At 50.1% G+C, this 16001-nt stretch overlaps 1 protein-coding gene across 1 annotated transcript in view; it reads left to right on the forward strand.

Moving 5' to 3' along the window:
- The first annotated feature begins 9866 nt into the window (after positions 1 to 9866).
- The window catches only part of CACNG2 (calcium voltage-gated channel auxiliary subunit gamma 2), a 110888-nt gene continuing 104753 nt past the window's right edge, over positions 9867 to 16001 (forward strand). Inside the window, exon 1 of the mRNA XM_046012739.1 lies at positions 9867 to 11229. Within this exon, the coding sequence (XP_045868695.1) occupies positions 11019 to 11229 (211 nt within the window). The 5' untranslated portion in view covers positions 9867 to 11018. The remainder of the gene's footprint in view (positions 11230 to 16001) is intronic.

Raw genomic sequence — 16001 nt, forward strand, 5'->3', positions numbered from 1 at the left:
AGCTGTGGGCAAACCATCATGAATCTGCTGTTTGCTGTTTGACTTGGCATGTTCCCCTCCCTGAGCCTCAGTTTCCCCAGGTTTTCTGTACTATTAAAAGACAACGAGGCTGGCACACAGTAGGCAGTCAGCAAATACGAGACCCTACGGCGCAAGAACCTGAGGGCTAGCATCTTGACTCTCTCACTTCCCGGCTGTGTAACCTTGGGCAAGTTGCTTACCCTCTCTGTGCCTCGGATTCCCCATCTGCTGAATGAGAACTAAGACAGACAGACAGACTTCCCCTGGAGGGCCTGCTGTGAGGGTCACGGGAGTTCACGTGACCTGAAACAGACTTGGGGCACAGGCTACGCTCAACCAATGTGGGAGCTGGATGGTCAACAGAACCCCCGTCATTGAAGAAAATGTTCTCCTATATCACTTTCACTCCTCGTCTCTCTCCTTCCCCCCAGCCCCCCACCACCATTTATCAACCAACATGTACCCAGAGCCTGTTTTGTGCCCAACTCTGCGCGGGAGGCAAAGGACAGAGCAATGCGCACGAGGGACAAGAGTGCAGCCTCTCGGGACTCAGGACTGACCAGGAAAGACGAGGAACAACGTTTGTAGCACAGGGAAGTGAGGCCCCAGGGACGGAAGCGCACAGTGTGCAAGAGACTCCGCTGACACCAGCGGGGGCGTGCACAGGTGCACAGGGGTTGTTGAAGAGAATGCTACATCAGGGAAAGATGAACTTGACACCCTGCAAAACCCACCGTGGTCAGGAGGCAGGGTCTTCTCTACCTGCCACCGTTTGGCCCCATCAGGCCTGGACAACGGGTGCTGGGCCACATCCGGTAGGCTCCGGACCTGGCTACCCTCCCCGCCCACCACAGAGCACCCTTTGCCATCTCGACCCCTCCGACAAGGAGCCAAGTCAGCTCATTTATAGAGTCGGCGATGAACTTGGTTGAGCATAACAACCAGTCGTTTGTACTGAAAACTTCAATGGGGGAGACACACACTTGATCGATCCTCATGATGACAACAGCCCCGTAAAGTCACCATGACGCCCATTTTACAGATAAGCAGACAGAGGCAGAGAGGGGGATGAACCTGTCTCAAGCTCACCTAGCTTGTGGGGCAGGCGTGAATCAGGATTTCTAGCCCTTGGCCCTAGCAACCCCCAGGTACTCCACATTCTGGTCTTTGGGTCAATAGCTCAATATTGTACCAGCTCCTCCTTCCCTTATACCCAAGGCCTACAGAGAGAACATGCCAGGCTCAGAACTCTTCGCTCTTGAGCCATTCTTGGGTGTGATTAATGCCCCTTTAAGCCCCTTTAAGGTATGGAAGCCCATCCCTAAAAGGCAGGACCCCCGGCTTTGGGATTGCTAGTCCACTGGAGGAAGAGGCAAAGGTCACCTCCTCCATGAAGTCCCCCCCCCCTGTTGTTTTCTGGGCTGTGCTCCTGTCACACCGTGGACTGCCCTCTACCACTCCATCTTCGGGCACCGGTTCCTGCCAGTGACGGCCTTAGTTTTGCTCATCTTTGTGTTCTTCACGCAGAGCTCTCACCCAGCTCGCACTGCTCTTGATTCAAGACCCTCCCTGATCTGGCCCACCTCCCCCACCTCCCCTGCCAGCGTGATCTCCGCCAGTCCCTCCTGGCACCTTAGCAAAACAGAATTACCTGCAGTCCACCCCCCCCCAACACACATGATGGCAATTAAACAATCAATTTGTAATCAATTACTCAAGGTCTTCCTCCTGGGTGTGTGTGATCCCGGGGGGCTGGGACCACGCCGGTCTCACTCACTATGTGCCCTGGCACACAGCAGGAGCTCAACACCAACAACAAAAAAATATTAGAGGCAAAAAACAAACAAACAAAAAAAAAATATTAGAGGATAAAGTTTTTTATTTTTAACAAATGGTTTGCAAAAATCACAAACACCTCTTGGGTTAGAAATAATTAAAAGGTTGAGGGATTGATTTTCTAAATCTTTTTTTTCCAAGTATTTATTTTCCAACAAATTCTTGTTGCGGCCATGTCTCACCTCCCCTGTCTTTTCAACTACTGTTCCTTCTGCCTGGAAAATCGTGCCTGGCCTTCTCTGTCCCTTGTCTTCTGCTCATCCTTCCAGACCCAGCTCTGCAGCCACGAAGTCCCAGAAGCCCTGTGCTGAATACCCAGGTGCCACTGCCTTGCCTTCCTCGCCGTGTCCGCGTGTCCCCCTCCGCCCTCCGTCCACATCATACTGACGGCCACCGGCAGGTCTCTCTCCACTTGACTGATTGCCTCTGAGCAGGGACCACATCTTTTTTTCATTTTTTTGTATTTTATTCAAAGCACGTAACATCCAATAGGAGCTCAACATGTAGCTAATATTTATTTAGGGCTGACCATGAAGGAAGCACTGGAAGTACTTTTTTATTTCATTTAATTGTCAGCATAACACCTCGAGGCCAACGACACTGCCCCATTTTTCAGACAGGCCAGCTGAGACTTGGGAATGTCTGGTCACTTGCCCAAAGCCACAAGGCTAGGGAACATCTGATCCCCATCCCTTGGCTCTTGTGTGGTCCTGCCCCACCACTCTGCAGCCCCTCCTCTTGATCTGGCCGAAATCTACAGAAAGAGGAGTGCCCTCCCTTCTCTTTGCTGCTTGTCACCTTTCCAAGTTCCAGTTTGCCAGGGGACATTAGAAGTCCCCCTCCCCCACCTTCCTCCCAGAAACCTCCAGCACCTTCTGAAGACACTGTTGGCTTCCCTGTGCAGAGTTCCAGGCCAACTCTCCCGGGATGTTCCAACCAGGCCATTCTGATTTCCTGCCTCCTCTTTTGCCTGCTGGAGCCTCTGTTTCTCTTCCTACTAGCCCAGGGGCTTTCTCGAGCAATACACAAGTATTTGGCGAGCACCTGCCATGTGCCAGACACTGTGGGGCCAACACCGTGGGGGAGGCAGGGAGGATACTAATAATACGACCAGACCCTCGCCCTTACACTAGAACTCAGAGGATAGGTGTACACACAAGGTGTGGGGTGCAGGGGTGTTACCCGGGTTAAGGAGAAAATTTCAGCAGGTAAAGAATGAACGATGGTAGAGGAGGGGCAAGCGGGTTTCTCTATCCGGTGGTCGGTTGGGTCTCTGAGCAGACAACTGTGGGAAGGAGGGACTGAATCAGCTGCCAGGGGACAGGCATCCCAGACACCAAAACGGTGACGCAAAGGCCCTGGGGTGGGTGTGGGGCCATGGAATCCAGGCATGGAGTCTGGATTGACTGGAAGAGAGGAGAGAGGGAGGGAAGTGGCAGAGGAAGGACTTCGAGGTGGCCGAGCCTGGTCATGAGGGACACCCAGGACCCATTCTCTGTCCCCTCCCAAACCTGCTTGTCCATGCACAAGGCCTCCCTCTCACTTCCTCCACCACTGGATTCCCCGAAGAGTCACTGGAAATCGCCTTTTCTCCCTGCCCTTCTGCCCTTCTGTCTCTCGTTTCACCTCTGCATCTTTATGTATCCTCTTTATTGTATTATTTTTTTCTACTCGGTAACTTTCTGATTGATTTCCTATCATACTATTCTCTACCATGGCTCGGCTCCTGGTGAAACCGCACACCGTCCGGGGGACCCGGGTGGGGGACAGCGCTTTGGAGATTCCGAGCTCAGATTGGGACTGCAGGTCCCAGGCGGCAAAGCCACTTCTCCGTGGGATTTCTGGTCATGGCCACGTCCATGTGTGGATTTTCAGCTTCTGGCTCTCGCCAGGCTCAGGACTAACTTCATGTACTCCATTACGAGCTGGGCTGGTCCCACTCTTCCAGCCCTTTCTGGCAGCAGACACTTGGGTCTCCCTGAGGCTCTCTCCACGGCCCTCAGCGCTGCAAGGCATGAAACCGGCCTTGTCTCCTAGCATCGCCCTTCCTCCCAACCCCCCCCCGGGGCCTCCCTGCGGTGCCTGCTCCAGCATGAGGCTGAACAGCTATCCGCGCGAGAAGTCTCTGGTCATCCATGGTGGCCTATGCGTGGGGTCAAGAGAGCAGAGCAGGCCCAGGAGGGGCAGCGCAGAGAAGCCAGGCCAGCGCTGGCCTCCCGGCCAGGTGCTCCCAGTGTTCCCACAGCATTGGGGGCCACCCACGCCTCCCTCACCCACCCCACCCACCGAGTGTCAGGAGCTTCTAGAGGCCTGCCCCCACTATCTTCCAAATGCTTATATCTGGTTCCTGTTGTTTACTCCTTACAACCTTGACCTTATTCATTCATTCAAAAAATATTCTCTGAGCACCTACAATATTTCCAGCACTTTCAAGGCATTGGGGATACTATAGTGAACAGGACCAGTGTGGTCTGACATCGTGGGGGAGGCAGGTGGCTAGGGAGAGACTTCAGATAATAAAAGAGAAATGTCAAGTTGTAAGAAACACTATGATGTGAACAAAAACAGGCTAATTGGGGCGCCTGGGTGCTCAGGCATTAAGTCTGCCTTCGGCTCGGGTCGTGATCCCAGGGTTCTGAGATCGAGCCCCGCATCCAGCTCCCTGCTCAGCAGGAAGCCTGCTTCTCCCTCTCCCTCTGCCCCTGCCTGTGTTTCCTTTCTCGCTATATCTCTCTCTGTCAGATAAATAAAATCTTAAAAAACAAACAAACAAAAAAACAGGCCAATGGTGTATAGAGTGGCATGTTAAGTTGTGCGAACAGCAATGTCTTTCTGGAGGTGATCTTTCAGCTACGACCTGAATGATAAGCTGGGGATCCAGTGTTCAGGGAGGAAAACATTCCAACAGAAGGAATAGTAGTGCAAAGGACTTAAGGCAGGAAAAAAACCAGGCACCTATTAGCCCCACTTACAGATGAGGTAAGCTGAGGCTCAGGCCAGTTTCTGCCAGGAAGTGGCAGAACGAGGATTCAAACCCAACTCTGTCTGACCCCCTGGCCTGTCCTCTTCCCACTTCAATGCTTCTGCCCAGGCAAGGGCCACACGGGCCATGACCCCAGTGGGTGGCCATCGGCCCTGCACCCTAATGGGTGGCCCATCACCCTGGGCACAGCAGTCTCTCTGGAGTCAACCCCAGACTTCCTTCCATTCCCATCAGCCACACCAACCTCCTGAGGTCCTCACACTGCTTCAGATCCCTTTGCATCTGTATGTGCTGTTTGTCTGCTCCAAACGCCTCCTCTCTTCCTTGACCCATGTGACCTTTTCTCCTGGCCTTTGAGAGTGAGCTCCTTAGCAAAGCAAAACCTTCTGAGATACTCCAAGAGAGAAAGAAATGCGTCCTTCTGAACTTCATTCATTCATTGGTTCAGCAAAAATGTATTTTGGACCTACTATGTGCCAGCCATTAAACAGAAATTCCAAATCTGGAGAGAAGTACCACAAGAGGAGACTCCCCAGGGGTCCGTGAGAGCACACGGTGAAGAACGTCACATACACCCCAGACCTTCCTTGGGCAGGGTCACACTGCCCCAGGAATTAGCTGTCTGCTTGCCAATCTCCCTGATTTGGGTATTTTAATCTCATCTGCCTCCCTTGCACCTCATGGCCTGACCCAGAGCAGACATGCATTTAGACGCATGCATTTAGACTTTTGTACCAATAAGGTAATTCATTTTTATAGAGCACCTACTATGTGCTGGGCACTATTCCAGGTGTTGGAAATATAGTACGTATACGACAGACCAAAATCCCTGCCTTTGCAAGGTTTTACTCTGGGAATGGGGTTGGGAATAGAATGTAATTGAATGAAGGACTGATAGTCCTAATTAATGAATGAAGATGCGGAGAAGAGGGAGAATGGGAGCAGGGAGTGGAGAGGCAATAGAACGTACCAGAACCACACTCAGGACCAAAGCAGAATTCTCAGTCTCCCCACGCCCCACATCCACCCCCCCCTCCAGCCTGCTTCTTTCTCAGAATGGCTATCTCGGTGACATGCACCAATATGGATTAATTTTCTCCCCAACACCCCCCAAAACCTCCACTTCTTTCCATCTCCATTGCCACTACTGGTCCAGGCCACCACTCTGCATTCCCGGGAGCCCCGTCACAGCTGTCCTGCTAGCTCTCTGCTTCCACGTTTGCTTCTCACATGCCCTGTCCCCCCAGCCTCCTCTGGATTGCTTCTTACCCTCCCACCTCCTTTCCACGGCCTCCACGTTCTAAGCCTAAAACATTTCCCGTCGCTGTCTTTAGATCAGCCATATTTAGCATGATTTCCCTAAAACCGGCCAATCATCTTTTCCCGTCTGTGCATCCTTTTAAACCCTGGCCCATGCTGTTCCCTCAGCCTAGAATGTTCTTCCTCTTCTCAGTTCCTCTTCAGCCTCTCACCCGCATCCTGGCCTAGCTCTTTCTCATTCCTACATCTCAGTTTAAGGACATTCCTCCAAGGGCAATGTTCTTCACCTCCTAGGTTGGGTTTGGTCTCCATCACCTACCATTCTCCTCACCTCGGTGTGGCTTTTCCTTAGCTGTCTGCTCCTCCTGCTTATCTTTGGGTCCTTGGAGGAAGGAACCACGTCTGTCCTACTCAACATGCCCAGGGAGTAGCATGACGTTAGACACATAGTAGGTGGTTGATTTTTTGAACCAATAAATGAACTGCAGGGTTTGGAGCTAGCAGAACTTAAAGCAGTGCAAAATAGTCCAATCTCCATCCTTCCAGTTAACTTGATACATGAGCTTCTGCTTATTCACCTGCAGCATGAGATGTAATCTGCATTGACAAGGTTGTTGGAAAGGTGGGTGTAAGCATCTCTGTGAAAACACCCGGCACCCAGACGTCACTCCCTAAATTCTTGCCAAGTCTGTGGATGAGAAGTAAAACCCAGTGGAACACCCTCATTCAGACAATTTGTGTCTTGGGTCAAGGCTACAGTAAGACATAGGCCCTCAGGCTCAGCTGCTGGACTAGAATCTCAGTTCTGTCACTCACTAACTAGGCAGCCTCAGGCCAGATACTTAAACCATGACATGCCTTGGTTTCCTCATCTGTAAAATGGGAATCATGATCATACATGTCTCATAGGGTTGTAGTGGGATTCAGCCCAGATCAGTGCCTGGTCTGTTGGCTTCTATTACAGCTATTAACATGTGATACTGACAACCACACTTTAATGTTCCTCCCCTGGTCCTCCTTGACAGATGAAGAGAGGTTCCCAGAGAGGTTAAGAGACTGCCCAAGGTCAAAAAAGAGGAAATGGCAGTCTTGTGCTTCAAGGCCAGGTCTGCTGCACCCAAATCCCATGTTATTTCCACTCCATCAAAGAAGGAGCTCAAAATAGGCCTGTGGCATTTCAGCTAATTTCCTCTAAGCCCTTCCCAAGTAACCAACCGCAGGCACACAAAGCTGCTCCCCTAAGAGCACCCATTCAGCAGCTGCTAAGTCTGTGTGCCCGGTGGACCCAAACCATGTAATGGGGCTCACACCGAGCCAGCTCTTCCCAGGCAGCCTTGTCGGGTCTGCAGAAGGGACCTGAGGAGAAGGGTAGGTCAGTGAGGGGGAAGGGGATGCGGAACAGGAGTTAGAGCGAAGGACGCTGGAGACCAAACTGGACATAAAAGTGGGGAGAAGAAATGAGAGGCAAGCCACATTTATTGAGCGCCTGTGTGCCAGGCACATCACCCATCTCATACTATAATCACTCAGCCATTGCTATCAAGCATCGGCTATGTCTCAAGCCCAGCACAAGGTCCCCAAGACATCATGATGAACAGGACACAGGTACTGACCTCAAAGGGCTCACAAATCAGTGAGAGAGATGACGCCTGCACAGTGAAGTGTTGGAAATGGGACGGTAAGGCCTGAGCACAGTGGTGGTGGTGGCAGCTATGAAAAGCAGGGAGTAACTAGGAACCACTCCAGAAAGGAGGAGGAAGCAGTACCAATGCTTTTGTTTTATGTATGGTAGACCTGAGGCTCTAGGAAGCCAACTTATTTGCAGTCATGCAGTTAAGCAGCAGAGGTTAACCTGTGGCCTCAGGCCTGTTCTGTCTCCTGAAGTCTGCTCTGTCCATACTGACAGCCCAAAGCTGTTACATTCCCCCTAACCCCTTTCCTCCTCTCAATGATGATCTGGCCAGGAGATTAATCAATGCTGCTAAAGCTGTAGCTACCGTCAGTGGCTAAGGTGTTACCAGCTTCTGTGGGCAAACTGAAGTTCCTGAGCCTCTGCTACTGATTCCCTTTGAGCAAAAGATTCAGGGGTTGGTCTGTAATGGGATGGGCAGATAAGGAGGACTCTATCTCTAGTCTGAATGGACTTTGTGGACAGGTCAGAGGCTATCAAGGTGACAAGCATAGGAGAGGGCAAGCTGCTCAGTCTTGTATGGCTTTAGCCAAACCTCTCTCCACTACCCCCCCACCCCCGCCAAAAGGCCTAACCCATCTAAGAGGCCTCCCTGCTTGTCCTTCACTTCCTCCCTATAGACCAGAGCCAAGAAAATCACCCACCCGAACACGGGCTGAACTTGCTAAGTTCCCTGCTCAGTGGATCAGCACATTAGCCCTTCTCCCACCCCAATTCCCATCCCCATCCTCAGAGGACAAGAAACAAAACTGGAGAAATCCTCAGTCTGCAAATGTCTTGCTCTATCCTAAAGGTACCTTAGCAGAAGTTGTTGAAATTGTGCTTCTGTTCTCTAGACACAAGCTCCGTCTCCCACATGCCAGGGGCACAGCAATAAGAGGCATGCCCTTCGGAGAAATAAACGGAGCACGAGAAAAGGAAGTTTTCTGCAGGGTGGAGAAACAGGTCGGGTTTCTACACCTGGTTATACCTGCAGACCAACTCTTGGCTAAGAGAAGGAAGACAGACAACACCAAAAAAAGTCTGTTTTTAATTCGATCATCTATCACATACTCTTTGATAATCATCAGATCAATGAGAAATTGTCAACAAATGATCTCGAGACAAAAATGGAGGGAAAGAGAAGAAAATATGGAATAACTGAGTTTTGTGATTGATTAAAACATCTGTAACCCCCAAAGAACCCACCAGACTCACACCTCTCTGTAGGCTCCTCTCCCCAAAATGAAAAACTGCACCTATCACGCCTCATGTTCCCCCACTCACTTAACTACGAAACTGATCAGAGAAAATTGTAATCAATAGCAGTATGAATCTGACGGGCTTCTTTCTCCAGGAGTCACATTAAGGAAAAGTTGCACGTGCAGAAAGAAGTAGCGCTGTAATTAACCCAGGATAGCATTCTGCTGAGGAAGAGGGGAGGGTTGTGGTGTGTCTCAGGGTTCACAGCAGGGAGATTTGTATCTCCTCCAATCCAGTTATGAATGACACAGAAAGTTAGAGGGATTCACATCTCTCCCACTTCCCCTGCAAACATGTTCATCCCTGCAATGGAAATCATTGCCCAAGCCCCAGCCACCAGTCACCCTTTCGCACCCCCTTTTCCATGAATAATCTTTCCAAAATGTCTGCTAGTAGGAGCAGATTCAGAATTTCATGGAGAACTAGAGAGACACACACAAGGCACTGTACACCCCCTGTGAGCCGGAAGAGACAAAGAGAGGAGAGAGGAACCACCAAAAAGGAGACGCGGCCAACATGCCAATAAAATAAAACGAAACAAATCCCCCGAAACAGCAAAGTGAAAACACATATAGACGGTGTTTGTAGTTACCCATCCAGGCTATATTTTCACCGCTTCCAGGCAGAGAAACGGCGGGTTGAAGTTTTGTGCCCATCTGACTGTGATGGGAGGGTTGTATTTGAAGCTCTGGGCACGTAGAGATGGAATGAGAAGGAGGCTGAGCTGGAAGAAACACCAAGGGGGAGGGCAGGGGAGAGAGAGTGAGAGAGAGAGAGAGAGCGAGCTATCTCTAGCTACGCCTTCCTCTGAGCTCCGGGAGCCCAGGAGAGCGCTCATTTTAGGACTGGGGAGAGGGGTAAAAAGAGGAAAGGCAGCCCCCCTCTCTGCCCTGGCCTTGCCACCCCCGAAGGGAGGGAGGACTCCAGCCCCGCGCCCCCCTCCTGGCGGGCCGCCCAGCGAGCCCGGGAGCGCGCGGAGCAGGCGGCGCAGGGAGCTGTCCAGTTCAGCACCACCCGGTAATGCAGTAGGTGGGAGCGCCTCCGCCGGGGGCCGAGCCGGCAGCGAGTGGGGGGGCAGGCGGGTGGCCCATCCTGCAGCAAGACGCCGGCTCCCTTGTTTCCAGGAGCTTTGCAGATAGGGGGAGGGAAACCCGCCTCGATTCTCCGGGAGAAACCCCTTCCCTCCCCCACTTCGCCAACACTACCCCCGCCACCAACAACAATAACCGCCGCCGCTGCTCGTCCTGCCGCCGCCGCCGCCGCCGCCGTGCCTGCCCGCCCTGCTGCCGCCGCCGCCGCCGCCGCCGCCGCCGCCGCCGCCGCTGCCGCTGCCGGGGCAAAACCATGGAAGGCGAGACCCCCGCACCTGTTCAGCTGAGATCAAGGGCTTACAGAATACTGGGAAGTCTGGTCTGAAACGAAAGCGCCCGAGACCCCCCCCAAGGAAGAGAACTGGCGAAGCAAAGGATTTTCATGGCGCAGGCCGCAGAGCCGAGCACGAAGACCGAAGGTTGCCTCCCGGCTTTTACAATCTCTAACTGTCTAGGTCCCGACCATGAGAGATTGTGTTGAGAATGCGGCTGTTCCCTGGTTCACTGTGGAAGCCATCTCCAAATTAGCTATCACATATGGAAACTGGAGACCAGAATTTTAGGAAAAGAGATTAAGGCATCTCACTTGGGGGGGTGGGGGGTGTCTTTTTATTTTTTTCTTTTTTTAAAAAAAAAAATACTGCAACTGGAACAGTTTCTGATCTCAAAGGCAAGCCTCTCTTCCCGTGTGATCTTTATAATTTACACTCTTTTCCGTGAGCTTTCTTACCTCCCTGTTTTTATATCTCTCCATAGTCTCTATTCACACATATATCCATTATATTAGTAGTGGAATTATTTTTATTTATTTATTTTTTTTGCTTTAGTACTTGTACCCTCACACACACTCTCCCGAGAACCAGAAGTCGGTTGGGTGTTTATATAATGAAGAATTATGGGGCTGTTTGATCGAGGTGTTCAAATGCTTTTAACCACCGTTGGTGCTTTCGCTGCCTTCAGTCTGATGACCATAGCTGTGGGAACCGACTATTGGCTCTACTCCAGAGGGGTTTGCAAGACCAAAAGTGTCAGTGAGAATGAAACCAGCAAAAAGAACGAGGAAGTTATGACCCATTCTGGATTATGGAGAACCTGCTGCCTAGAAGGTATTTGATTTCCCATCTCCTCCCCCTCTCCACCTCACCCCTCCCTTTCTCACTCCCCCTCCCCACCCTCCTCCAAATAAGTCCCCTTTACATTCCACCATTTTCTTACTTCACTCCTTCCACCACAGATCAAGGTTGGCTGGGTTAGTTTCAGAGGAAAGAAAATCAATAAGCAAAAACCATACTCAACTCTCAAAACCTCCACCACCCCCTTCCCTTCAACCTCTTCATTGGAATAATCTGTGATATGATGAAAACAATCAGAGATTGTCTTTAAAAGTCGAATGAGCTCTGCCTGCTTTGGAATCATTAGGATTTGCCATTTGGTGTAGCATTGCCATTTACAAGGGGAGAAAATAATTGCTTCTCTCAACACTGCTCCTCTTTTCGTAATGAAGAATTCGAAAATGCTCTTCCTTTCCCCCTCCGCCACCCTTTACTCCCCAAAAGTCCCAGACACATCATCATCTGCAAATCTCCTTTAAAAAAAAAAAAAGAAGCTGTTGTTTCTAAGAATCCTTATTTGGTAAATCCTAATTATTCCAGGATCTCAAGCTGAGTTCAAGAGCATTTCGTAATGTCTATGAGCCACACATATCTTTCGGGGCGACTGACTGCGTGTGTGTATGTGTGTGTTTTAACGTTTACAAAGTCTAAAAATACATACGTCTCTCGCAGGAAACAAGCCCAAGTTCTAATAAACAATAATTCACTTGAGGGTTCGGCTGAGAACCAATTCACTTTCACGCAGAGTGACATGTCTGTTATCCAGAAGGGACAGCAGCATTGCAGCCAGCTTGAGCATCAGACATTGTGCAGGGAGGCCAGGAGAGAGGCGAGGGCTTAGGGAGCTTGAGAGGGGGAAGGGGAGGCAGTGGACCGGGGGTATCAGCTGTTTGCCTTGATCTTGCAGGGTCACTGAGACGTGTGTGTCTGTGCATGTGCTGTGGGCCAAGGGGTCCCCGCGGTGTATTCTTCATCAGAGTACAGATGAAGGCATGTGTTTCTGAGATACATTAACAAGCACAGAAAAAAAAAAAAAAAAAACTCCTGCAGGTCATACAACCTGCATTTAGCAACAGACTTGAATATGAGGGACTGCATCCGAACGGCTATGTATATATATATATCCGTATCTGTATGTACAAGCTACAGCTACCCATAGAAGGACGTGAACAGAGAGCTACATGTTTGTGTGGAGAGAAAGGCTTATGTGCTTTGCTTCTGACATGAACCAGTGCCGGAGGCTGTTTGAGGCAGCGCTGGGAAGCGGGGACTGCAGGATTGTTTGTTAAGCTCAACATGGGATAGCGATGCAGGCACTCGAAGCCAGGAGATGGGGGAGAAGAGAGGGAACAGGATTGGAGAGGGAGAAACTGATGTGGCCGCAGGGTCTAACCCAAACTGTGCAAAAGCCGCTCTTTGGGAAATGGTTATGTCTGGGAAAGAGCACCGTTTCGTGCCCCCCTCCCCACATTCTTGGTGCAAACGGTTGAGTGATGGCTGAACATGTTTTGAATAGCTAAGTGACTTCATTGAGCGATGGTCTATTTGACGCATACTGCATTTTGTGCCCTTTCTCAATCCAAACCGCTGCCTTGAACATAGTCCGCAGAGGAGCTGTATGCTGAGTGCTCTGTGCTCGTCCCCAGCCAGAGAATCAATATCAGGAAATTAATAGGGACTGTTTTAAACACACCCGTCCTTAAAAAATGAAAAGGCTTTCAAGCCGCTTGTCATTAACAGTGGAAAGGCTTCCATTTAATTAAACATTTATGGCAGACTTCTCTTCCCAAAGAGAAGAAAAGCAAAGTGAATGAGAGTTGCTTTAGGGAAATGATCATAGTAGCAATTTGCCTTCCTTGGATTTTAGTTAGATGGATGGAGATAGGCAGCCAAGAAATTAGAGGAAAGACGGAACATTATTTTAGGAGAAATATACTCAGAAATTGGTAAGTTGGCATAAATATACTTTGTTATCAGGGTTTTACTTGCAAATTCTTCAGACTGTGTTCTCTGAAACAGTTTATAATTCCCAGAAGGCAAGAGGACCAGAGGTGGCTTTGGATCACTTGTGTATTAAAAAAGCTGAAGCATTTTCTTTTTAAATTCCATCTGTTTAGTGCCTACGTCCCCAAATTTGCTGCCCATCCCCTTTAACTTTCTTTCCACGCTGCAGCTCCTGCCACCCTCCACCCCCACCTCCCCTCACCCTGAACCATCCATAAGAGGGTTAGCATTACAACACTTTCCCAAGGGTTGTGTGGTGCTCAGCAGGAACTGTGGGTTTGGCCCCTCTCCCAGGTCTGGGGCTTCCAGGCAGTGAGGGCAGGACTGGGCCAAGCTCCCTTCAGGACTCTATTCCCTTTCCACTTGTAGCCAAGGCCCAGGCAGGAAAGGTGGGTGCTTGGAGACCCCCATTCAACGTGACCTTCAATGTCCAAAGCGTGTGTCCCTATGGGGCTCTGTGGGTTGGGACCACCTTAGGAAGTTGGGCTTTGGCCCCTTAGGAAGTGTTTAAAGATTTTAAGCCTCTTATTCTCGCAGACTGCGCTGACTTCCGAAGACTATTAAGAGCACTTTTTTCTGAAGACTGGCACAGACAGTTTTCGTGGGGTGTTCCTCTCCTTGCTTTGTGGAGCATTCAAAATAGGGTCAGCCTTGACGGAGATCATGTTGTCAGCGTTTCACCCGTCCCCCAATCTGTGTTTTTTTGTGTGAGAACTTGGACTTTCAAAAAAGATTCCCCCATCATCTCTTTATTGTGTTTCCTGCCCGCACCCCCCAAAAAAGTTGTGAACCGACCTCAACTGGCCCCAAGATGCTGCTGATAACTCCAGATGAAAAACAACCCTGTCTGCTTCTGATCTCTTCTGCTTTCTGGTTTTCACTCGGGCTTTTTGTCGTCTGAGATGCGTTTTCTTCCATTCACTTCTTGATGAAAATAAAAATCAGGAAATATTTCCCTGCCTCTGTTGCTCCTTCTGAAGTGAATCAGTCTGCTGAAGAATGAGGAGGGTCGGGACCACCTGTTCGTGGTTGACACCCAGCAGGAGAGGAGAGGAACTAAGAAGCTACAACCTTTATTATGTTTTCCTCTGCATAGTGAACAGCTGCATCTCTGTGTGTGAACTTGAGCTCCCTAGCAGACTGCGAGTCCTTAGTGGGACTGACGGTGTGGGACGGGCTGCGTGAAGATACAGGTAGGTGGAGCCCGATAGGAGAAGTCCTTGAACTTTTCAGGAAAGCTGTGCTAAGTGCCTCCGAATGGAGAGATGAGTTAGCCCTTTCAGGGAACCGTTCAATAAAATCCACAACAGGACCCGAAAACATCATTTCTGAGTGAAGCATCTCTGGGCCGTGCTGTGGCTTGCTGCTCAGGATATTAACCTCTGTTGTCACCTAAAGGAATCATCATCTCCAGGGACAGCAAGAAATTCACTCTGTGTTTGTTCTCTCCTTCGCCTCCCTCCCCTCCGTCCTGGCTCCACGTCTCCCCCAGAGGATTTCCAGCCCTGCAGAGGAGGAGCCAATGGCAGTACAACGTGGTCTATAGCAGAAACCGCCCTCCCTCTCTCGCCCCTTTCCTTGCCGTGAGGCAGCGCAGAAATCTTCCTCTCTGTCTCCACTGTTCCAGTCTCTCTGTTGGATTTCCGAGCTCTTCTTTCATCCACGGCTTCTCCCGTCTTGGCTTCCGCGTGCTGTTTGCTCACCATTGCGACCTCCCCACTCCCTTTGAGCAAGAAGTGTCTCCATCTTCTTGAACTGTCTTTGCCAAGTTGAGAGTTGCATACCCTTTGCTTGGCCTGCGGGGTGGCGAGTGCTCCATGCTGGGTCCGGCCCTGGCTCTCTGGTTCTCCAGAAGGAAAACATCCATCTTTTATTTTAGGGATGACAACAGCTTCCCAGATAATCTTGTCTTCTAAGTGTGGATGTGCTGAGTATGGAAGTTTCTAATGGGCCATCGCTTGATGCAAATATCACTCGAGAATCCCCAAGATAATCTGATTCTTTGTAGGCACTTTGCACACAATAGGTGCATAAAAATATTTATCAAGGGACGGATTTTGAAATTCTTCAAATTATTTAGGTGAATTTAAACATCATAAGGGTGCTCGCTTCGGCAGCACATATAATAAACATCATAAGGACATGTGACGAGCGTAATCAAGAGAGGGACAAGGGGGTGAGGAAGTTAGGATGGTTGGTTTGTTCCTCCTGGTGCTTCTTTTTTAAAAGAATAATAATGAGTCACAAGATTCATTAATTCCTTTCAGAAGGAGTCCGTCATCAGGGTTGTGCAGCTCCTAATTGGCTAGTGGAAAATTATCAGCAGACTCTCTGCAAGCAAGAAAAAAATAACCGATCGATTTTCTCCCCTTTTCTGCTTTGAAAGTACACCAAAGTCCAGTTAGATTGTAACAGTCACCAGAAGAGACACTTTGTGTAGAGAACAGCCATTATGGACCATCCCCTTTTCGGTACTCCAGAACCTTCTATTCTCTAGCAAACCTCCCCCACCCAGCACCCAGGACCCTGAGAATAGTCCCTAAGGTCTTAGGTTCTGACCAGCGGTTTTCCAAAGAGCCAAGCCCCACATTCCTAAGCATCCTCACCTGGGAAGGCAAACTTGAACCCTGTACTGAGGAACAAACTCTGTGAGTCCTTGCCCACTCGCACTGCCCTTCCCGCCGCCCCCCACCCACCCACCCACAGCCACCCTTTACAGCTGAGAAGAACTAGGCACACAGAAGTGACATCACATACCAAGG

This window comes from Meles meles, chromosome 7 (genome assembly GCF_922984935.1).
Source record: "Meles meles chromosome 7, mMelMel3.1 paternal haplotype, whole genome shotgun sequence".
Lineage (NCBI taxonomy): Eukaryota > Metazoa > Chordata > Mammalia > Carnivora > Mustelidae > Meles > Meles meles.